The sequence below is a fragment of the Halichoerus grypus genome, chromosome 11 (assembly GCF_964656455.1).
Source record: "Halichoerus grypus chromosome 11, mHalGry1.hap1.1, whole genome shotgun sequence".
In the NCBI taxonomy this organism is placed as follows: Eukaryota; Metazoa; Chordata; class Mammalia; order Carnivora; family Phocidae; genus Halichoerus; species Halichoerus grypus.
In genome coordinates, this window is record NC_135722.1 from 101,490,274 (window position 1) to 101,514,677 (window position 24,404).

A 24,404-nucleotide genomic window follows, 5' to 3' on the forward strand; every position below is an offset into this window, starting at 1 on the left:
CAGTTTTATTTTATTTTTTTTAAAGATTTTATTTATTTATTTGACAGAGAGAGACACAGCGAGAGAGGGAACACAAGCAGGAGGAGTGGGAGAGGGAGAAGCAGGCTTCCCGCAGAGCAGGGAGCCTGATGCAGGGCTCGATCCCAGGACCCTGAGATCATGACCTGAGCCGAAGGCAGATGCCCAACCATCTGAGCCACCCAGGTGCCCCAGGCACACAATTTTAAAGCCATTTTTCCCCATGTCCGTCTGTCTGGCATTTGTATCAGGGTGAAGGTTTCCAGGACAGGTAGAGCCCCGTGACCTGGCAGTGTTTCAAGTGCTCCCCAGCTCCTTCCTGACATTCGAGGCTCCGTGTAGGGCCTCATGGGCCCCAGCTCCTAAAGACGGTGAGGGAATTTCCTCCCTCCCACAAAGACCACGGACACTTTCCTTCTGCCCCCTTTCTCTTGACAGCTCCTAAGCTGGCCTCAGGACCCCCTCTGCTCCCCAGCCTCTCCCTGTGCATGAGGAGGAGGGGTGAGGAAAGGGTTTGGTTAGCAGAACCATTAACAGGCAGCTGTGGTCCAAACTGTCCTCTGTCCCTGGCCATGTTACCAGGCTCACGGAGGGAGAATCCTTTCCCACGGCCCCTCAGGGTGACCCTACCTTCCCAGTTTGCCTATGATGGTCCTGGTTTTAACACCGAAAGCCCTATGTCCCCAGAAACCGCTGTCTGGGCAAACCAGGACAGTGGGTCACGCTAAGTCTACTGTATAAAAGGCTTTCTGTAAAACCCAGTGCCCCTCGGCCTCCTCCAGTCCTCCTTCAGTCTGACTGGGCTTAAAAGAAACCTGCCCTGGTGACCCAGAAGTGGAGGAAGAGAAGGTTCCTGGGAGTTCTCGAGGTCTGGGCTGTTTTGCAGACGCTGCCTTGGCCCTGCTGCGCCAGCTCCTTTCCTGTGGCGGGTCCTCAGATGGCAGCCCGGGCAGCAACCTCACCTCGCTAGCCTGGCGCTCCCAGGCCCAGAATTTGGGGGAGGCTAGGAAGGTGAGGTAGATACAGTGCTGCTCCTGGAAGCCATAATATTGATTTCCCCGTTTCCCCAGGTCTCACCGATTTCTGCTCCCCAGAGCTGGTACAGGGCTCAGCACGTGGTGCTCACTGAGCCCACTCGGGAGGAGGAGAAGGGGGTGCTGTCCCCCTGGGAGCTGGGTGGGCCTCTTCTCCAGCCTCTGCCATCCGGAGGGGATCGGAGAAGAGCAAAGAAGAGACTTCCAGGCTGCTGGAGCCCGCAGGGATTCTGTGGGGTTTGTTTTTCCTCAGCACTGTCTGCAGAGGTGAGGGCATGAATAAAAGAGTGAGGGAAGATTTACTGTTCCCACCGTTGGCAGTGGCCCTGTGTTTGCACAGCGGATCTGGGCGAGGAGGGGCTGGAGCAGGTGGGGGCGATGCTGGGACTCAGGGAGAAAGACTCTTGGCAGTCTTTCTGCAAGGACCCTGGGTGGAGCTGCAGGCCAGGCTGTGAGGGGCTATCTAGGCCAACTCTCCAACCACCAGGGGCCAGAGTGTCCCCTCCCTGCTCCCACATTCTTGCCTGCGTGAACCCGGAGCAAGCAGCTTGGGTCCAAGAATCTCTACACCCTGGGGCACACGGTGGACCTAAAGGGTGTGCTGCCAGTGAGGACCCCTCATGGCCCTGGTAATGAGCACAATCCAGAAATGACTTTTATCATGGCCTAGCCCGGTCTGGGGCTTGGTGGGCCTGGGGCTGGGGCTGGGACTTGGAACTTTTCAGCTGAGAGCAGCCTTGGACAGGGTCCCATGTCACCCCCACATGCATGTCCAAGGCAATACAACCCATATCTTGGCGACACTGTACTGTTTCTGGGGCCAACAAAAGATGGACAATTTTTTATATAGTCAGTCCTAATGGGGTCAAACTGGTGGTGGGAGGTAGCAGAAGAGAGCAAAGTCTGAGGGGCTGGGGTGGCCCCTGGGAAGTGATATGATCCATATTGTGTGTCCCTGTGTGCCTGTGTGTGTCTGTGTATGTCTGCATGGGTTTATATGTTTGTGTGTATCTGGGCGGTCTGTGTGTGTATTTGTGTGTATACTTGTGTGTGAGGCTCTACAGAAGTTCTCCCCTAACCCTGAAGACGTGGATCTAATTCTGGCCAGTTTCCATGTACAGGGCCCCCACCTTTAGCTTCTCCCTCCCCACTACACACACACACACACACACACACAAACACACACACACACACACACACACTCACACACCACCTCAACACTTTACCCTGGCAGGCATGATCATAAATTACTAGGAAGTAATCATTCATGGTCCTGGTAATGAGCACAATGACCATCATAATGGTCATATACAAGAAACAAAGACCTGTAGTTGCCTGTTTGTATGTGTGTGTGTGTGTGTGTGTGTGTGTGTGTGTGTGTGTGGTCATTTCCCTACAGGGGCTTCTGAATCTTAAGTCAGCCTCTCAAGACTGCTTCTGCCTGGTCCACTTTAACATTTGTGGGGCTTAGGGCAGGAGTGTGGGTGGAAGGCCATATACCACCTGTCTAAAGAGTTAAAAGTAAGACCTCAAACTAGCAAATAATTAAATTAAAAATGTCTTGCCATGACCAAATAAACCTTCTTAAAGATGTGGAAGACCAGATTCAAATCCTTGGATTCTTTCCTGGAGCGTGGTGGGCTGGGGAGAGCCAGCATGTGGCCACCTTTCCTTCCTACTTCCTGGTCCAGCCCCTCCTACACAGAGCCTTGTGGACAGTCATGTGGGCATTCCTCCTGCCTAGGGCTGTGCCCACCAAGGGGGTCTGCCCTCAGGGAAAGAGGCCTGTGCAGCCTCAGAGCCACTTGAATTCTAGGGCCTAGAAGGGGGCACATGGGCTCTGAGTGGGCACATTACCTCAGCCCTGTGCGCTTCTCCCTTGAGGGAGGGAGTGGTCAAAAAGGGCCACGACAGCAGGGTCAGGCCTAGGGTGAGGCAAGTGAGGCATGGCTCTCAGGATCACACAAGGATGGGGGGCTCCTGCCTCATCCGGTGCTGGCCCTACAGGACAGGGTCTTACAAAGTGAGCAGCCCAGAGCAGGGCCGGCTTCTCTTTCTGGTCTCTGTGGCAGCTGAAATTTATTTCATCCCCTCAAGTGAGACCAAGGTGAGATGGCAGAAGTAGACCGCCCTCTCCCGTGTGCCCCCACTCCTCTGAAGTACGATAAAGCGCTCCTGGCCACCTTCCAGGGACCTCCACATCAGCCCAGCTCCTCTGGCAGTCCCTGCACTCATGCTTAGTGGAGAAGTGGAACGAGTCATTAGGAGTCCCACTCATGTGGCCGCTCAGAAATGAACTGAGATAAACACAGGGAAAAACTCTAGTGTACAAATGGATTGTATTCCAGAACTCTCTAACAGAACAGAATTCATTAAAATGACGGTGAGTCAAAGCTAATTAGAAAAATGGATGTGTAGGGTCAGGAAAGGTCTGTGGGGGAGGAGCCAGGATACAATCCGTATGTATTTAGGAGAGATCTGGATTAAGCTGGTATGGACAGATTGTCTTCTTGAATGCATGTGTTGAAGCCCCAATCCCCAGTGTGACTGTATTTGGAGACAGGGCCTTTGGGAGGTAAATTAAGGTTAAATGAGGTCTTCGCTGGTGTCCTTATAAGAAAAGGAAGAGACACCAGCGTTCTCTCTTCCCTCACAAGCACAGAGAAGAGGCCATATGAGGATGCAGTGAGAAGGTGGTCATCTGCAAGCCAGGAGGAGTGTTCTCACCAGAAACTGACCTTGATGGCACCTTGGTCTTGGACTTCAGGCTTCAGAACTGTGAGAAATAGATTTCTGTTTTTTAAGCCACGCAGTCTGTGGTATTCTGTTACGGCAGCCCTCGCCGCTTAATATCAAACTAAATCACTGTAGAAGACACTCCTAAAACAGGAGAATAAATACAGGAGCAAGCTCAGGGTCTCATAGCCCGATGTGGAGCCTGTGGCTTGGGTATCTGTTGCATCATGTGTGGGAGGCATTTAGGGGAGGCCAGGTCGGCGGGGAGAGAAGAGTGCTGGTCCCAGGAGCCCGGAGTCTGGGTTCTGATCTGGTCTTTGTCGTTTGTTATTGAGCCCAGCTGTCTCTGGACTTTGCTGAGTTCCTGTTTTCTCCTCTATGTGATGGGACTAATAACATATTTCCTGCATAACCCATGGAGTAGATGGGAAGACCAAGTCAAATTAAATACCAAGAAGGCTTTGGCTATTGCATAGAGCTAGGCATATGGAAAAGGTTATGGCTTCCGATCTGTGTTGGCACATCTGCCAGCTGTCATGTTTATCTAGTCAAACCCCATTTACTGGATCTCTCCTTGGTGTCATGCCCCGTTTAAGCCCGGAGCACCCAGAACTGAATAAAATAGCATTGTCTTCAAGGGGTTCACGATCTGGTTGCGGACGAGCACTAAAAACTGGTTATATTTGTTATTTGCTGAAAGAGCACAAATACGAACTATTTTGAAAGAGTTTGCTACAATTAATTTACAACCATTTATGGATAGATGCTTGTTGCCAGAAAGAACTGATGTGGTAAATGTAGAAATTTCCCACCTACTATCAGCATGTAAGGTTTTAAGAAAGCCAGTGGAGGCAAATGATGTTTCGATCATAACCTCAGAAATGTGGTTTCCATACCAACATATTTGTGCAGACTAGAAAGCCCAAAACAAAATGCTGCCTCTGATTCACGAGAAGGCAAGCCTTGGTTGAATCATGTTTTTAGTAGAAAAGATTAAGCCCTGCAGCCCCCACAGTGCCCTGCCAAATTGTCTGTCTTTATTATCTTGAAAGAGCACGTAATGAGAATAGTCCGGAAAATAGCTTAATCTGGAAGGTCTTGCACACTTCTAGGAGGTGGGCAGCGTGGCACGAGAGGCCGTGTTTAGTTTTGTGTCTGCCTTGTCGGGATGGTCACCACGAAGGATCCAGTCCTCCCTGATCTGTCCTGCTGACCTCTGCCCACCCCCTCCTCCCTCCCTGTGTCCTCCGTTCTCCCGTCTCCCCATCCGCCTTCCCTTCATTTTTGTTACCTGCCTGTTGTATGCCAGAATGTAGAGATTAATATCTCACTATTTCAGCAGAAACTCCTAGTCAGACAGGGAGCTCAGAGATGTACACCAACCATTTCAGTACAGGGCCAGGTGTAAGATGCTACGGGAGCATTGAATAAGGCATGAGCCTGGGTGAAGAGACTCTGCTTGAGTTGGGCCTTGACTGATGAATGTGGGAACTGAACTGGGCTGGGGGTGGGGATACGGCTAGGAGGGGAAGAGAGAACAAGAGCCTTTGGGACCAAGGGAACAGCAGTACAGAAATACCTGATATTTCTTGGGAAACAGCAAGTGGTTCTGTGTTAGTTGTTCCTTGATTGCAGACCCAGAACAGGGTCTGATACCAGTGAATATGTGGCAGTCAAGCCAAGGAGTCCTCAGTTTGTCTCATGGGAAGTGGGGAGGGAGCCTCTGAGACTGCTGAAGCAGGAGAGAGTCACAGTCATATATAATGAGGGTATATGTGTAAAATGGAGAGATTATTCTGGAAGAGACATGCAGGTGGGCTTTGAGGGGCACTAACCATTAGGGTAAGGTTTCAAACTGCTTTAAAGATCAAAAATCTTCATTTGGAGCTCTTAAATATGTGACACAAAGCAGTGTTTTATTAGCATGCATTTATTTTATAATTCCAAATTGGCAATACCTACTTAGTATGAAATCAATCAGTGTGAACAGTGATGTCATTTTGATGAGTATAAGAAGTTGAAGTTAGGGGCTATGCATCAGTCACAGAGTTATATTAGTGAATATAACAGATCCAGTTTATTTCCGGATTTGGGTTTTGGCTGCATAGCACTGAGGAATCCTGACTTACTCGGTGAGGTTGTTGGTAATAGCAACGGGTTTTGCACAGCTTGACTTGCAGTCTCAGGACACGCTTTAATTAAAAGAGGAAAACTGCATTCAGAGGCCTGTATAAAAATGAATTGATTTTGTAAGCTAGGTTAAAGGGCTGGTGGTCCCCAAGTACCAAAATTGGGTATATAATGCATTTTAATTATGGTTTAGATGGCTAAAATATGTTTTAAATGAGATTTAAATAAATTATTTGAGAAACCCCAAGCCACAAATGGAAACTGAAGACATACGAGATTATTCCTCCTCTGAGTGAAGGGTATTACGTGTCTTATTTGTGTTGGTCATTTACCGGGTGACAGCAGCTGGTCCTCCCATGGCCAAGGTTGAACAGTTAGGGTTACATTAATACCCATTTCTTCAGCTGGATGCTGACAGGCGCTTCTCTCACAACTGGCAGAGCGGGAAGGTGGGGTGGGTACATTGGGCTCGTCTTTCCTTTGGACAGCACGTGACATCTGTATAATTTCGGTACTTGTCTGATCTGTGATTTGTGGGCATTGGGAGAACCCGAGTGAAATGTCAGTTTATCGAAAGACCTCATGTCCGTTTGGAAACTTCTACCCGTGTACACTTATGGAACTTCCCCAAAGCACAGAAGCCCCCCAAGAGGAAACTGGTACCAGCTCCTTTTACTGAACAGCTGCTGTGTACTAGGCACGGTTCACGCACCTTATGTGTATTGACACTCTTCACCTTTGCAACAATCCTATGAGATGATCACTATCATTATCCCCACTGAGGCACAAAGAGGTGAAGTGGCTTGCCCAAGGTCAGAGAGCTAGTAGGTGGCAGAGCTGGGCTTTGAATCCATAGTCTGTCCCCAGAGCCTGCATACCAATCACTGTGCTGTCTTGTCCTCTTCAAGGTGAGAGTTTGCATTAGACCCCTGAGCTCAAATACCTTTTAATTGGAATGAACATTGCATTTGTCCGACGCTTAACTGACTGAGCCACCCAGGCATCCTGAACAAAGTTTCTTCTCCCGATGTTCAGGATGGGCTTTTCGCAGAAATTGTGCAATATGCAGTATAGGTGGGGAAAGGGACTTAACATATGTGTGAACTTTGTTGAAATATATTCTTTGGAGATGAGCTTGGGCCCTATCCTGAAGCATCAGGTATCATGGAGTCAGGAAACTGTCCTAGGGGGTCTGTGAGCCAGGCAGCCTCCGTCTCCCTGTTAATTGCAGGATCCAAGATACCAAGTTACTGGGTGGGACAGACCCAGTACAGAGAGGGTGGTGGGATGCTGAGAATTTGGGTGAGGGGTGGTCCTGGCTCCCAGGTCCTCCTCAGGTCCACCCTTTTCTGGCATTGGTCCTTCCAAGTAAAGAGAAGCAGCCCATTAAGCCTCCACTGAAGGTGAGAGGTTGAGAAGCTTAAGAGGAGATTGTAATGAAAGTGACCTGGCAAAGCGGCTAAATTGATAGGAAACAGCAGGGTGGGGGCAGCCACTGCAAAACCAGTCTATTAAGACAAGGTCCTGAGAGGCCAGGCTGGATTTTCTAGAGAACAAATGCCAAGCTGAGCAGACTGAATAAATGAAGACACGTCAGTCAGGGCTGCATGCATTGGCAGGAGCAGCACACACTAGAAGCAGGTCATGGTCAGGGTGGCAGGTGACCTGTTGGCTGGGTCTCAAAGCTGAATTTGGAAAGAGTTTATTTCAGGATGAACAAAAGGAATCTCCTGCTAAGAGAGCTTGTTATCTCTGGTGTTCACAGCAGAGAATGAAAATCACATCAAGGAAGGATTTAAATGAGTTCTTGGAGCACAGAGAGCAAAAGGACTAGTGAGGGGAACAGAGAAGTTCAGGGGAGCTGCTTGACCTTGTGGGATCACCACTGGGAAGTTCAGCAGCCTTCCCGGACTCCTGGTGGCCCTGCGCACCCAAGTGAACACAAGTCATGATTGCCACGTGACCCTCTGCTCGGGTTCCAGTGTGCTGTACGCATCCCTGGGGTTAGTCTGAGCTTCATGTTCAGAGATCTCATACCCCTACTCACAATCCACACACCTCCAGGTGTCAACTCAGAGAGAGCGTGCTGAGCTCGGCCCTCTCCATGAGCAAGGAGCTGGTTCCAACCTAACCGCGGCTCTGAGAATGAGCGTGTCGTCTCTTTCCATGTGGCCAGACCACTGCTCCTAGTTGAAAAGAGCAGGGAGGGAACCAGTGCTTTTGGGACACTTCCTTTGTATCAGGCGCTGAGCCAGACATATGAACTACACGGTTCAGTACCGGCTCCCTTCACTTGGTCCTCATGCTACACCTCCACCACCTTGTGATTTTTCCAGGTATACACTTTCCTGGCCCAGGTCTGTCTACAGCTCTCCAGTGTCCTCAGGATAACATCGGAACTCCTGAGTTGGGTACACACACTCCAGCAAAATCCAGGTCCTCCCACTTCTCTAGTCTCACTTCCCTCGCTCCATCTCTTGGCTCCTTTGCGGTACGCAGCCACCTGCAGCTTTTGGTGTGTTCTGTCATGGCTGCCGTGCCCCTGCCACGTGGGGCTCTTCCTTCACGACAGGAGGATGGGATTTGCAGGGGAACCACAGTCATCAGTGGTTCCTCTCAACCCTGGCTGTGTGTTAGACTCACCACAGCAATCACCCTAAAAAATAAAAATCACCCGAAAAATACCAGAGATAGGCCCATTTCAGAAATTCTGATTTAATTGCTCTGGGCTGGGGCTCAGACTTAAAACTTTTTTTGAAAGCTCCCCTATTGATTCTAATGTTGAGGATCGATAAACTATGTGATCAAAGCTGCTGAAGGCTGAGGAGTGAGCTGGTTTGGCACGTAGGCCTACCATTGAGGTAGGAGTAGAGGTGGAACTGTCTCAGAATTGACCAAGTCAATCCTGAACATTCTAGTCCCAGGTTAAGGGAATAAGGGACATAGCCTGGGGGAGGACAGCTCACTCTCCTGCTTCTACAATCTTGAGTTTATGTTGAAATCAGCACAGTGCAGCTCTGATCAGCTAGAAAACCAAGGTGGGAACCTACAATAATGCTAAGATAGGTCTGGATCTAGGATATTCTGGATCCTTCCACTCACTGAGGGGCTCAAGTTCATTGCCCTTACCACATGCAATGCTCCCCTCTCTATCTCCTTCTTCCACACTTCCACCCTAAGCCAGTGATGGAGATGCACAGAGTCCTGTGACCAGGAGTGAGGCTTCCTCAGGCTTAGCTGTATGCAGGTGGGCTCATAGAGGGTGAATGTCTCACCTTGTCAAGTTCCAGACATGTGTGTCTCTCTAATTCTACCTGGACTTTTCCCCACTAGGTCCAAGCAGAGACCTCTCTCAGCCTGCAGACCTGTGGTTCTTTAGCATGTATCAGAATCACCTGGAGGGATTGTTAAATGCAGTTTCTGATTCTGTAGGATGGGGTGGGGCTTGAGAATTTGCATCTCTAACAAATTCCCAGGTGGTGCTGATGCTGCTGGTCCTGGCAGCACATTTTGAGAATTTCTGCTTTGAAGAACAGGTCCTTTCGGTCTGGATTCTCTGGGTATTAACCCAACTTAGGGAGTAGCAAATCCTGGCATACTCCTGGAAATCCAGGGTATAAAGCTGTGCACTGCCCTCTCCTCACAGAAATCACCAGACCAAACATTTTCCAGCTTCCTCTAGCATCTCCTTTAACCACTACAAAATACAATCCTTGTCCTTCTGAATATTGACTATTTCTTTTCTCCTGCTTCTCAGCTTTTTCCTCTTTTCTGGCTCTCGTTTTCTATCTTTTCAAACATTCCAGGCTGTTTTATGACTTGGCTGTGCCATTGCATGTGCTGAAATCTGTGCCCAGGATTTCTGTCTGGCTGTTTTATTAGCCTCTTTTGGTTAGAAGGAATTGCTACTCACTCGAATTACTTCATTTTATAGGGACTTTATTTTAAAGATCCCGAGAGAGGCTGAACAGATCTCAGGAAGAGCAGAAACAGGTGGGTGGTTCTGATTTCAAGGTGTCTGAAGGGACATCAGCAGCAGAAATTTGTGTGCGTTTCCTCTAATGTTTGGCCACTAAGTGACTCAGCAACTCTGTGTATCTACTCCTCATTCTTCTTTCTACCAACTAACATGCCTCCCTGATACTCTATATTTTTCATCCACTTTATAGCTTCTGTTTGCTCTTCCTCATCTTATTCAGTTTCTGTTTCCTTATAACTTTGGCTTGAGCCACGGCTCATGTTCTACCTCATTGAGATTCTTTCAAATAGGGCTACTACCAGGGTGTTCAGTTTAAAGCACTTCTAGAATGTTGGAGGAGGGACCTCCAAAAATCTTCTTCATAAAAGCAATGAGAACGCTGGCAAAAATAGTCAAAATCAACTGTTCTAGAATTCTGGAATATAACTAAGATATACAACAATTTGAGGATAATTTACTCAAGAAGTGGCCAAATGTCAGCAAGAACACCATGTTTTTGTAGTATTTTATCTTGTCCTATTCCCATCCCCCTCTCCCCAGCACCACAGTAATCTCGGAAACCAGCAGCCTCACAAACTACGTTTTCTGTGAAAAGCAGCATCTTAGTAGCCACAGAAGAGGGCAGAATGGGTTCGGACTCTCCAAAATACCCTATGCCCAAAGAAGTGTTATTGTTTGAGTCATATGGAAGCTCCCTGGAAGAGAACCATTCTCAAGGCTTGTCTTTATTTGATCCAACTCAGAGTTCAGACCTGTGGGACACCATCAAGTCACCAACATTTACATAATGGGAGTCCCAGAGGAGAGGAATGAGAGCAAGAGACAGAGAGAAAATCTAAAGGAATAATGGCTAAAAACAAATTTGATTAAAAACATTAATCTATCCATACAAAAGTCTGACAAACTCCAAGAAGGACAATCTCCAAGAGATTCACACCTAGATGCATTATAGTCAAATGATCAAAAGCCTAAGACAGAATCTTGAAAGCGGCAAGAGAGAAGTGACTCATCATTTACAAGGGATCTCCATGGGGTTAACAGCTGACTTCTCATGAGAACCCATGGAGGTCAGAAGGCAGTGGGATTCCATGTCCAGAGTCTTGAAAGAGAGATTGCCAGCCAAGAAGTTTATATCCAGCACAAGTATCCTTAAAAAATGAAGGTGAATTTAAGACATTCCCAATCATGTCTTCTTTTGACTTCTTCAGGTGCTTTAGAATATGATCTCTTTCAGCGTTGACTCCACTCCAGTGTTCTATACACTGCCACCTGCAGAGAGGATAGATGAAGGACACACAGGTGGAGGAAGATGGAAAGTCTCTTGTCTTGGATGGTTGAAGACTAACCTAAAAGAATATGATGTCACCACATCCACCAGAATCAAGAGAAGACATTGATAAGAAGGGCCTATTGGCATGGTGGAACCATTATCTCTAAAGCCGTTGGAGGAGATGGCCCAGCCTTTCCCAGAGGATGGTGTGACATGTGGTATGGAGCTTGCAGAAAGCAGAGATGCTAATGGTGGGGGAGCATGGGTGGCCCCACTGTCCTTGGGTGCTGTAGACTGAAGAGAGTACCATGGATGAACACAGATGGATGAGAGCTGACACATGAGCCCAAGGATTGGTGATGGACCTTTGGTAGGCTGAAGCCCCAAACTCATCTTGTGTCTGACAGGAGTGAATGTCACCAAAAGAAATATGATGATACCATCCTGATCACCTAACCTTCTGTAATCCCATGAAAGAAATACTGCATTTTGACTAACAGAAGCAATCCTCTTACCAGGCTGCCCTCCTGGAACCAGGACCCACCTATGAGGGCCTGTGACAACCACATTGTTCTGAGTCTAGAGCTGTCAGGGAATCTGTTAATCCCACATATGAGGTAGAAGGTCTGTGAGGTCCCCAAAGGGAAGAAACAGAGAACAGGGCCTTTGCAAGTCCTAGTCCAGGCTTGGGGTACTCCATCTAGATGACACTGCTAGCCTCCCTCACCACAGGTCTTAGGCATGAGAGAGGAGGTACTGGCCCCCTTGAGGTGTGAGGCCTGCCCAGGACAGGGCCCTGCTGGCTCTGATCTTAGGGTGCTACTATTCTCAAATTCACTTCTCCCTGCCAGCTACCTTGACGGTTAAGTGTTTCTTGGTTTAAACGATTTCAGAGAGGGAATCTGGTTGTCCTAGCTAATCACTTTTGCTCTAGCCCAGTAGTACTCAGAGTATGGTCTGAGGACCCCTGGGGTCTGAGACTCCTTCAGGGGATCTGTATGGTTAAAACTCTTTTCGTGATAATACTAAGATTTCATTCGCCCTTTCCGTAGTGTTGACACTTCAAAAACAGTGGTGGATAAAGCTGCTGGTGCCTTGGCACAGGTCAGGGCAATGCCACCAAACCGTTGTAGTGGTTTCTCACCATATTTTTCACGACCACGTACTCACATTTGCAAAAAAAAAAACTCAGTTTCACTAAAGAGTATCTTTGATGAAGCAGTAGAGTACTGATTTTATTAAACCTTGACTTTTGAGACAAGGTATGTATGTCTTAAAATTTTAAGTATGTGTGGAGCATCCATAGAGCCCTTCTGCTACACACTGAAAGACAGTGGGTGTGTTTAGGAAAAACACTCGTATGACTGAGTTGCAAGCTGAACTAGCCACTTTTTTCACAGAACGCCATTTTACTTATGAGATATATTGACAGAAAAAACTATGGTTATTCAGATTTGATATTTCGCAGACATTAACAAAAATGCACAGAGTGAGCCTGCCAGTTGAGGGAAGCAACGGATGGGTTGACAATGATGGCATTTGAGGTTTCACATGAACATTAGGGATTTGGAAAGCTTTTACCCACCGGGAGCTGGTTAGCTTCCCAATACGTAAGACTTTCTGCTTGGTGGCGATCTTAATGAATGTGAGCAGATAGAGGGGGAAGATCAAACGTTCTGATTTGGACTTGCTAGGTGTGAGGGGCTTTCATGACAGAAAGCAGCCTCAGGGAAGGGGCCGGAAGTCAGACTCTGAGAGCCTGAATAGGCAGGGCTGAAACGTTCCTACGATGGGCACTGCCTGAGTTGACATGGGTGGTCTGTATCCTTTGTGGGACCCTGTGGGCTGCTTCCTCATGTGGACAGGTTTACTTGTATCATCAAATAACTCCAGAGCTCCTATGGGGAAGGCTTGGGACAGGCTGGAAGTTGAGGCTGGGCTCAGCTCCCTCCCCTGAAGCTTACTCCACTATTCTTAGAGGCTCTGGGCATCCTGGAAAGTGATCTCTGAGACCCACAGGAGAGAAGGGGGCTTGGACGGGCTCACTTACCCTGACCATAACAATGCTAAAAATAAACGGCTCAGCATCCCAAGCTCTGCTCAGAAGGGAGCCAGACACCCCCAATCTTCTGTAGCATATCAGATACAGTGTTTTTCAGAAATCCCGACTGAATCCTGAGTATTGCTACGCAAACACCCTGAGCCAAAATGCAAGGGAAGACAAACAAGTCTGAAGCCCTGGCAGAGTGACTGAAACCAATAGAGCAAGAGAGAGAGAGCTGGTGAAGTATCAGAGTAAAGTCAGCTTTCTTCCGAGACTCCAGGCTAGTTGCAAATGCAGTAATCAGATATCTAGAGGAGCAGAGAATTTGTCTTGCGCTAGGGTTGTGACGAGAGGTCCCCTCTGATAGAGGTGCCCTTGTTTAACACTTTTCTGCCTGTTTCTGCCACTGAGTGAGGTGGTGCCTAGCTTAGGCTGGTGGTCACAGACCCCATCCCCACACCAGCCCCAAAGAGATAGCAATGGTGGAAGGGGGGGGGTGGTGCGGGGAGGTTGGAGTTTGGCACAGAGGGATTTGAGCCGAAACAGAGTTGCTGGTCTTGAGTACTTTGAAGTCTTTACTAGAAGTCTTTCACATGTAAATGAGTCTTACTTGTCTCTAGATGCTCAGTCTAGTGCTGGCTGGCATAGGCAGCTGGTGCTTGGGAAATATTTGTGGCTTTGTGCTGTGAACTGCTTTATGGGAATAATGTTGAAGGGAGAAAACATCTTAGGCTGGGAGGAGGCAGAATCATCATGGGGCCAGCAGCAGAATATTTCCCCTGCAGGCTTGTAGAGGAAGGTGAAGCTGTTGGAGGAGTAGAAGAGGGGACGGGCAGAAGGGGAGCAGAGGGGCTGACAAAGGAGAGCAGGGAGAGGGATGAAAGATCCCTGATGGGGATAAAAAGGCAGGGGGGTGCAGATGTCCTGGCAGGTCTTCTGCAGGCCAGAAGGAGAACTGGAGAGAGCAGTCCCCAGGCCTACGCTCCCTTGCCTGCAAGTCCCTGGACAGAGACATTGGAACCTAGAGTGCACACTGCACCCTAAGCTGGCAATTTTGCCATCAGGCCCCCCCCCCCCACCCGGCAAGCCACAGTTCCACAGACCATTCTCAGCAAATATCCCCAAATATCTCTGACGTCCTAACATTCCCCCACTCCATGGCTCCCCGATATTTGTAGCTGTGAGTCATTCACCTTCATCCATTCGGTCACCCATCCACTGACTCACTAATTAATTAAAAAAACATTTACTGAGTGCATCCCGTCTGCCAGGCACATGCTAGGTGCTAGGTACAATGGTTAAAATAGCGCAGTCGTTCTCAAAGTGTGGTCTCTGGGCAGCCGCGTCCGCACCGTCTGGTGCGTAGTTACTACGGCGGCCTAGCACACGGCCCCAGAACTTCGTGGCGCAAACCAACAATAGCCATCTACGATTCCTCATAGTTTCTGTAGCTTCTGGCTCCGGGCCTATCATGACGCTGCTGGGGCTGCAGTCAGGAGGCTTGGGTGGGACCGGAGGACCTGCCTCCGAGGTGGCCCATTCACGTGGCTGGCACGTGGGTGTTGGTTGCTGGTGGGAGGCTTCGGTTCCAAGCCCTGTGCACGTCTCCTCAAGGTTGCTTGCGTGTCCTCACATCATGGTGGCCGGAACAGTCTGAGAGAGAAGCGGCCAGCTACAGTGTCTTTTGTAACCTCGTCTGGAAGTCACACATCACTGCTTCCACAATAGCCTATTGGTCACACAAGCCAGCTCTGTTCAATGTGGGAGGAAACCGCCTGGTGAAGCAAGCATCACGAGGGCCATCTGTGAGACTGGGAGCTTAGAAATGCACATTCTCAGGCCTAACCCAGACCTACTGAATCAGACACTGGGAGCAGGGCCTTACATCGGTGTTTGAATAAGCCCTCAGGTGCCTCTGAGGCATGCTGATGTCTGGGAACCACTGCAGAGATGTAGGGAACGGTCTCTGCTCTCAGGCTGCTCCTGGCTTAGCTCACGTTACGGAGCAATCGCGAAACAGTGCTGTGGCAAGCACGTGGGAAGTTAGGGGTGGTTTCCCAGCCCCACATGCAAGGTCCGCCCTAACCTGAACTCCTCTGACCCTGCCTCTCATTCTACTCCTCTCCTACTCGGGCCCTCTGCTGTAGTCTGATCTCTCCCCTGTCCCCGTGCCCTCACATTGTGCTGCTTCTCTTTTCTGTGGAATGAGCTGTGACGGATGTGACAGCATCTGGCATAATAGCTGTGATAAACACGTAATAGTTGCTTGATAAATCCACCTGGCTTCCATCTCCCTTGTTCTGGATTTCATGTGGGGAAGACCCAGCTCCTGCGCCCTTCACCCAGCCAGATTCTCACCTTTCTTCAAGGCCTGTTGCTGGGCTCCACTTCCACCAAGTGTCTCAGACACCGTCTGCCCTAGTTTCTCCTTTCCCTGAGTCTCTGAGCTCCATCTCAGGACCCTGAGATCATGATCTGAACTGAAATCAAGAGTCTTAACCCACTGAGCCACCACTTTTAAATGCTATTCTTGTGGAACAGCTCAGGGCAGAGAGGCACCTGATGTGACGGAAGGAGTACAGGGCAAAAGACCTACTGGATTCCTGGCTTTTCTGGCTACCCTGTAATCCAGGGCAAGTCCCCCTCACTGATTCAGACTTCAATTTTCCATCTGTGAAATGGTGCTCAGAGCCACCCACATCTGAAAGGTCACAAATACCTAAGTAAAGAATGGACATGATAGAAATATTCTATAAAGTTGCCAGGGAAATGAAAGCCTTATCAAATGGTGAAGGAGGTCCCTTAATCCTCACTCGAGACTTTGCAAAAGCTATCGGGAAGAACAAGGCACGGACTGTGTGTGGAATGGGACCCTGCGCGGGTGGGCAGGCAGGTGCTGGGTCCACACGTAGCTCCCAGGCCCTTCAGTGTCCTCCATGCCCCAAAGGCCCCCAGTGTGTCCACGTCTGCTGCTGCCCCTCGCTCTCCTGCGTCTTCCTGGTGGGCCGGGGCTGGGAAGAGAGGGCACATGGGGGCTCTGAAGGTTTTCGTGACCTTGGGAGAGCCTGGCCCCGGTGGCCATTAGCCCTCCCTGGGGGCCATCTCTCAGGCCCCATCCTCCTTTTTTTTTACATGTGGCAACTGCACTGTGACTCACTTGAATATTCCTCAGATTGTTTTCACAGTCGTTCTGTGTCTAGGATTAAGTCTCCTGAGCAGCTGGCTTAGTTGCACATGTAAAGTTGCTTCACAGCATCCATCCCTTTGAAAGCCAGTGGAGAGAGTGGTGGCTGGGGGGTTAGGAAGAGCAGGGGTTTGTTTGAGTGCAGCCATGCCCCACTGCATTGCCTTCTTTCTCATAAGGAGCTGCGTTTGGCTCTGTCTTGCTAAGTGAGGCTCTTGACGTCCCTCTGGCCTCCTGGGGAAGGAAAGCAGTCATCTGCTTGTCTCTGATGAGTTCATGTTCAGGGAACACGGCAGCCAGGTGTAGCGGAAAGATCGTCGAAGTGGAGTCAAGAGACTATACTCTGTCCCAGCCCTGTCACTAGCCAGCCAGTGGCCTTGGCCACAACACGGAGCCTCCTTGGACCTTGTGATCTCATCTGTCAGATGAGCAGGAAGGATGAAGGTGATCTTTTAAGTCCCTTCTGCCCTCATGGTCTCGTATTGTGGGAGGAGCCTCCAGATTTGTGTCCCGCCCTATGATTTTATGAATTCTGCCTGGCTCCCCCTCAGTACCTGCCCCAGATGATTGCTTTGCACATCAGCATTTCTCCAGGAAGGATTAAATGTTGCACAAAAGAGAAGAGATGAATGTTGTAATGCTAATGCCTGACAGCTTACATGTAATGTTTTATGTCCTATATCGTTAAGAAAAATTCAAATGAAACACCATAAAGACAACCTCGGGAGACTGTCCACGTGTAGACTTCATGGCTTGTCTAAACTTGGGTCTCCGTCAATGCTGAAACTAAAATGGCCACCTCTCCAGTCCAATGCCCCCGTATAAAGTCATATTCTCTATCAACTGTCACCAAATGGCTCATCCTTGATCCCTAAGGAATTTAACTCCATTTATCAAATAGCTACTGAATTCCTATTATGTGTAAAACCTTATCATGCGTGCTATAGGCAATAAGAAGAACAGAACACTCTTTTCCTTGGGGACATGATTTTATATGGTGTATCTTAGGTGCTGATTTTCCAAGGGGATAATCGTGTTTTGAGCATCTCAGCATCTTAGCATATTGTGTTCATAGTAACAGCAATGACTAATCTTTTAGTTCACACAGAACTGTGTGCCTGCCGTCATGGTAAGTGCTTCATAGGTACTTCCTCCTCTCCTCTGCACGACGATCCTGTTCCAGAGATGTACGAACTGAGACCCAGGGACCTCAAGTAACTGAACCAAAGTCATAAAAACAGAACAGGGACTCAACCCAGGTCTGCCTGCTTCTAAAACCCATGATGTTTGTCATAGGAAGAGTCTGCTTTGTGTAAAGTTGACAGTACAGAAAGAATAGTTGAGTAATTGAGTAAGCAAAGAGTGAGAGCTGGGAAGAATCAGTGAATGGAAGAACTTTGGGGCAAACCCTGAAGGGCTTGAGGGAGATATGGGCCGCCCCCTTCACCTCACTGAATGGGGCTCAGGCCCTGTAGTTGGGTAACTGTCTTCGGGGTCCCTTTCAGTTCTAGTGTCTGCTCTCACCTCAGAAATGACTCCACGCCCCCTCCCAGCACACGTTCATCCATATCTCCTTTTTTATTTGAGTGGAACCTCTGCTTTGAGTCAACCAGATTTTTTTTTTCATTTTGTCTTCACTCTACCTCTACCCCAAGTCTATTTCTAGCCAGGCCATTATGCAGTCCATCTCCTGGACTGAGATCCTGAGATAACCTGGCTTGTGTCCTCAGAGTTATGTACTTGATCCCCTTTCCAGATGGCCAGAGTGTGGACCAGCCAGAGGAGCAGGGAGATGGCATGAGTTGGTGCCCTCAGCCCCGTCCCGGCACCCTCATCCACGCTTACGGCGCTGCCAAGCTGAGGAGAGACCCAGTCAGGGACAGCCCCTCTGGTGGGCCCTCCAAACTCAGGACAGCCTGGCTCCAGGCCTCCAGGCATCAGCCTCCGAAGATTCACTGAGGGAGGACCGCCTCTGGGGGCTGGCCAGGAAGGCTGTGAACTCACTATAGACCATGCTAGAAAACCACTGGCCCGGTTTTGGCCTTTGCAGCCCTGCCTCGTGCCTTGTGCCACCTTTGTGTTTGCATCAGGAGCCCCGTTCCTTCAGGCCTCTTTAGCCTCTCTGCAACTTCAGTCCTGCCTTGGGAAAGGCTGAAAGGCCCATTTCCCCGGGAATGCTGGGGCTGTCCTGGACATGGGATCAAGGGAGGGGCAGGAACGGGACCAGTGCAAGCTGGTCCAAGGGATGATGCTGTAGAGCAGGGAGGAATCAGGGCACCTCTCAGAGGGTGAGTGCCTGGCCCTCTATGCCAGCTGAGGGGGAGAAGGGCAGGAGGGAATGTGATTTATTGAGAGCTTGCTACCATGGGCCTCCATCCCTGGTTTAGCCTTTGATTATTACAATTATCTTCTTGGTTGGGTTTGACTACTCCCATCTTACAGATGAACAATCGGGCTCAGAGAGGTGAAGTAACTCAACTGTATTCTCACAGCAAGTGGTGGAGCTTGAATTTGAACCCAGATGTTTCTGACTTCAAAGCTCATGCTGCTTCCTGGTGAGGGGGTTTTTCATGCCTGGCTCTTTTCATTCCTTGTGTGGACGCCATTGCTTACCTCCTGCTTCTTGGCCACCTCCCTGCAGCTGGCTCAGAGGTGCGTCTAGGGTTAGAAGGCCAACCCTGTGCTGTGTGTGCGCACAAGCCTGTGTGTGCTCACAGATAGCACACTTGTATGGTGTGGGAAGTCTGCAGCGGAGGAGGAAGGTCTGGGGTCTGCAGAGACGCTCCCTCCTCACCACGCCTCAGCTACTGTTGCTGCTCAGCACCTCCCCCCTTCAGGCTGTCCCCAGGCTCCCCAGGGGCTTTGGGGTGGGGGGGTTTGTTATGGTGTTGTAGGTTCTTGTCTCTTTCCCCAACAGGGGTAATTGCAGATGACTCACAGGTGGAACAGGATCAAAACCAATTTTATTTTACTGAATTCTCCCTTATTCTACATGCGAAAAAGCTTTAGGGTTGGGGGGGAGGCTCTTCCAGAAAATTACACCCTGCATCTCCCTTTCTGCTGCTCCTAGGAAGTCATTTAAAATGGAAATTAGAGCCCATTATTGCACATTTAATTACCCACCAAATGAATGGCATATTTAATGGAAATGGCAAAATCCTCCAACATGCGTAAGATTTCTAGTTCATGCATCTCCGGACGTGTTGCAAAATAATTCATTAACTAGAGACTTGAACGGCTGGGGCTGCCTCAGGGGAAAAGCAGGGCCAAGGAATGGGGCCAAGGATGTGTGAGCCAGTTGGCCAAAATCCCTGCCCCTGGGGAGCTGAGGTAATACTGAATTCACTCCTACTGTGCTCAGAGGTGCAGCCCCGCCCCTCCAGGTGTGAGGCAGGGAGTCTAGCACTGGGGGCCTCTGGGGCCTGTGCAGGCTGGTCCTTGGCTGAGTAGGGAGAAGAGGGTTGGGGTGGCCCATCTCCAGTCCTCTCCCCACCCCCAGGTTCCCATCTATACACTGCAGCCCCAGGCCATATGCAGAAACAGCTGTGGGGTGGAGGGGAGAGCTTCAGAAATGGTAGGTGGAAGGGAACCACCTCTGAGGCAGTTGATGGGGACAGGCTCTATCCCCCATCTCCCCCTCCAGTCCTCTAGCTGTGGCCTCTCTGGCTTTGGCTCCAGGCTGTTGTTATATTTTAGGGAGGTTTGTTCACTCACTCAACCAGCCAACATTTATGGAACATCTGCTATTTGTGGAAAATCTGTTTGTTAATTCAACCATGCAAACAACCAACCTTCTTATTAAATACCTATTATTCATTCATTTCCTTGTTCATTCATTTGTTTTAAGCAATGAACTAACCAGCCAACATACATTGAATAGCTACTGATTTACTTATTCATGCAACCAATCAGCAATAAAGTACCTACTATTGGACCATCCATACCTCTATTCATCCATCCAATCAGCCAACCAATCAACCAACCAACCAATAACCAACCAACAATCAATACATTAATTCAGTATTTATTGAATATTAAATGCAAATTCATTCATGCAGCCCACGGACATATACTGAACACCTACCATATACCAGGCATTGTGTAGGCACCAAGGAAACAAAGATCAAGACACAGACAAAGATCAAGACTCCTGTCTTCAGGGAGCTTAGAGTGAAGTATTAGTATTAAGCTAACACTAATTCAGCATCGAATATATATGCCCAGCACTGTGCTAAATGCTTTACATATATTAACTCATTTGCTATAAAATGTACCATGAAGAAACAGGCTTAGAGAGGTTAAATAAATTTCTCAGTGTTACACAGTTTTTGACTTGATAGAGTTTTGGGGTTTGAACTCAGATTTGAAAGTGTGTGCTCCTAACACAGCCCTGCCTCCCTAGGTGGGGTACGGAGCCCGGTATACATTTCCCCAGCCCTATGGATAGAGGGGTTAGCATTTGATTGGATCTTAAAGAAGGCATAGGAATCCGTGAGCTAGGGGAAGGAAGGCGAGACACCTTGAGCAGGACAGTGTTGAGAACTAGGGAATGCAGACAGATAAGATACAGTTTCTACCCTCCAGGGGCTTTTAATCACACAGGGGAAGTGATAGACACAGATGACTTCACCACAAGGAATGGTGGGGATGGCTGGCTGGTGTGGTGTGGGATGGTGTGTGATGAGTCCTACAAGACCCACACATGAAATTCATAGTAGCAGAAGGAAAGAAGAATCCTTCTGCCTGGAGGTGATCAGAGATGTTGTGATGGAGGAGACAGAGCTCAGGACAGACTTTAAATTAAGGCCGAGCAGGATCTCTGAAAAAAGAGCTGGGGCTGGGGAGAACATTCTAGCAGGTGGGATGGCATGAGAAGATGAAAAGCACTAGAAAACAAGTGATACCACCTGACTTCCATTTCAGACTCAAGTATGGGAGCAGTGAGTGGAAGAAGAGTCTGGAAAGACTGGAGTGTTCAGCTAGGGAGATGAGGCTCAGGTTAGTAGGCAGTAGGCAGCCAGGTTTTGAGAAGGGGAGAGTGCGAATTATACTGTTTGTCCCCTTGTTTGTATGTGCCAGGCGAAACACTCCCACAAGGTGCCTCACCCACCTTCCGTGGTGGCCAGCTTCTGGCTAGGTTCAGTCAAAGGGAGCACCAGTCAGAAAACATGTTCCCTGCCCTGCCCTTGCTAATCAGAGCTGTGTCACCCCAGAAATCTATAGTTTCAGCCTTCATTCTAGGTACTTTTAGTACTCAGGCAGGCCTGGGAATCATTGATCTATATACCGTTCACCAATCACTTTCTTCTTTAATCTTGGAACCCAAACCAATATTCTTATCCACATTTTACAGTTGAGAAAACTAAGGCTCAGAAGGGTTGTGATGTGTCCAATGTTACCAACTTTTAAACAGAAGAGCTGGGGGCCCCTGGGGGGCTCAGTCGGCTAAGTGTCCAACTCTTGATTTTGGCTCAGGTCATGATCTCAGGGTTGTGAGATCGAGCCTGGTGTTGGGCTCCGTGCTGGGCATAGAGTCTGCTTGAGATTCTCTCTCTCTCTCTCCCCCGCCCCTTTCCCTGCTCATGCTCTCTCTCTCTCTCTCTCTAAATAAAAAACAACAACAACAATAACAACAGAATAGTTGGGATTAAAATCCACATTTCTGATTCTATACTTAGCTTCTTGGGAGAACCAGAACAAAGATAGAAGAGCTTCACAATAATTGAGTCCTCATGCTATTTTCTCAGATTTGTTTCCTCTAGTCTTTGCATTGCTGAATATTGGCCATCTGAACTAGCATTGGCCGCACACAGTGCTCTATGGTCCCCCAGCTAATCATAACCTCATAATGCTGTGGCTGCACCTGGTTTGTATTTGCATGTCCTCTCTCCAACCGTCTCTAAACTTTTAAAGACAGTCAGTATGGAATAGTGGTTGGTGCATGGCTTCTGGAATCTTCAATCTCTTCCACTCCATAGTCTCACTCACCCCCTCACTCAACCCCTTTATCTCATCATCTACTAGATGATGAATGGCTTCATTTATGAGACTCTAGGACATCATTCGCTGACCACTCCCCCCAGCCCTCCAAATTTATCACTCAACATTTATAGATTCCTTGTTAGTAACTGCTCAGTAAATACCAGCCATTTTCTTATTAGGGTGGATAAGAGGGAGATGAGCCAGCCAATGGGACAGAGATAATTTCTGGGGCAAGGAAAGAGCCCTGAGTGTAGGATATATTTTATGTCCAGTGGAGGCCAGAAAAGACCATTGTTGCTTACCTATCATGTGTCAGGTACTTAATGACACTGTCCAATTTAATCTTCACAACAGTCTGATGATTTGTGTGTCTATTTTTATTTTACTGAAATAAACCGAACTTCAGAGAGGTAAAGTAAAATTCTCTACATCCCTCAACTCATGGCAGCAAAGCCAGGACTTGAATTCATACCTGTGTGACGCGGGAGTCCATGCCCCATCTGTCACAGCCACGGCTTCTGGCATAGGGGTGCTGAGACGAACAACCCAAGACAGAGGACCACAGCTAGACGACAGGGTCTCAGGCCACAAGACATGTCCAAGGATCTCGGCTCCATTTTCAGGTGGCCGGTGACTCCCTCTGTCCCATCTGCTCCTGCCCTCCCACCCACTGATTTCGCCAGAGAGGCCCTGGGTAATGACTCAGCTGGGAACCATCCAGCCTCATCTTCCAGACCTATTGCAAAAGACTTCTGAGGTAGATAATGGCTTTTGAAATGTAATTTAGTTTAATACGCTGCTATATTGTTACTAATGTAAGCCCCATTGTGTGTATCTCTGAGGCAGCCAATTATAGAAACTTTCATAAAGAATATGTCTAAGCCAAGGCAACTGTTACTTTTCTGAATAAATGGGATGGGGTTTAAGCCATCTGGCCAGGACTGGCATTTGAGGCCTCAGTGACTGTAGAGATTCCAGGCTTCCAAGAAAATATTAGGGAGAAAGTCCCCATTATCCTCTCAAGAGTAGCACAGGGATGGGTACTGAGGATCCCTCTGTTCGCATGCCTTATCCCCAGCCTTCTAGCACATCATGGTGGAACAAGGCCACCAACATCGGCATGGGGATTTCTGTGTGCACATGGGCTGACTTCTTCATGTTAATCAAACGACATCTCAGAAGAAAGAAAAAAGGACATGTAATAAGTATTCTTCAGTGTAAGTGATTAGAAGGGGTCTTGTAACAGATTGCTGGCATCTGGGGACACTGAGTCAAGTCATAATTCAACCCTCATCTGACTGGTATACAGAGAAAATGCTTAAAATACACACAAGTAGGGGCTCCACTTACCTTCTCTCCAATTTCTGACATTAATCTCCCCTCCTCTTCCCTCCTACACCAAAGCTGTCACCAAAGGGTTCCACTGGGTTCCCTGCAGAGAGCCACCCTCCCTCCTCTTCTCTGTCACTCAAGCCACACTTCAACAGGCCCTGTACTCAGGAGGCAAGTGTGTGACCCACTTCCCAGGAAAGTGTGTGCCCTGTCACATCTGGGCTATAGATCCATGTACCTCTGAGATTTCTGAGGGTCACACCCTGAATCTCATAGTGGCTTGTTTGAAATCCTCATTTTTTAATATGATGATGGGAAAAAAATATCAATCTGTATATCTGGTGTTAAGAAATTCTCTTTAAGTATGTTAATTTGAAGAGGTCTTTCCTCTGGGATTTGGAGGTCAAGGGCCTTTAGTGCTGTTGTGTGTTGTGGGGCACTTGGAGTGTGTGTGTCTATATGAAGTGACTAGAGCTGGTAAGAAGTGTTGGATGGACAAAGGGAACCTCTCCATGTCCTCAGGATGAGCTCACAGACTGGAGAGAGCACCAGGTTTAGGGGTTTAGGCTCCTCTTTGCCACTGGTCTCATGGGACTAGGCAATCAGGAGAACCAAACACCACAGCCTTCGTGGAGGCTAGCTTGTAGCTCTCCTTCAGACCATCACTCCATCAGTCCTTCAATTTGTCCATCTTT

At 48.6% G+C, this 24,404-nt stretch overlaps 1 protein-coding gene across 2 annotated transcripts in view; it reads left to right on the forward strand.

The window, feature by feature from the left end:
* TMPRSS5 (transmembrane serine protease 5) overlaps positions 1 to 24,404 on the forward strand; it is a 70,656-nt gene that overhangs the window by 16,896 nt on the left and 29,356 nt on the right. Inside the window, exon 11 of one of the 2 annotated variants that reach the window (XM_078058985.1) lies at positions 3,710 to 4,355. The exons of the other annotated variant lie outside the window; for it this stretch is intronic. Within the exon in view, the coding sequence (XP_077915111.1) occupies positions 3,710 to 3,730 (21 nt within the window). The 3' untranslated portion in view covers positions 3,731 to 4,355. Of the gene's footprint in view, positions 1 to 3,709; positions 4,356 to 24,404 lie in introns of those variants that run through there. 2 annotated transcript variants of the gene reach the window in all.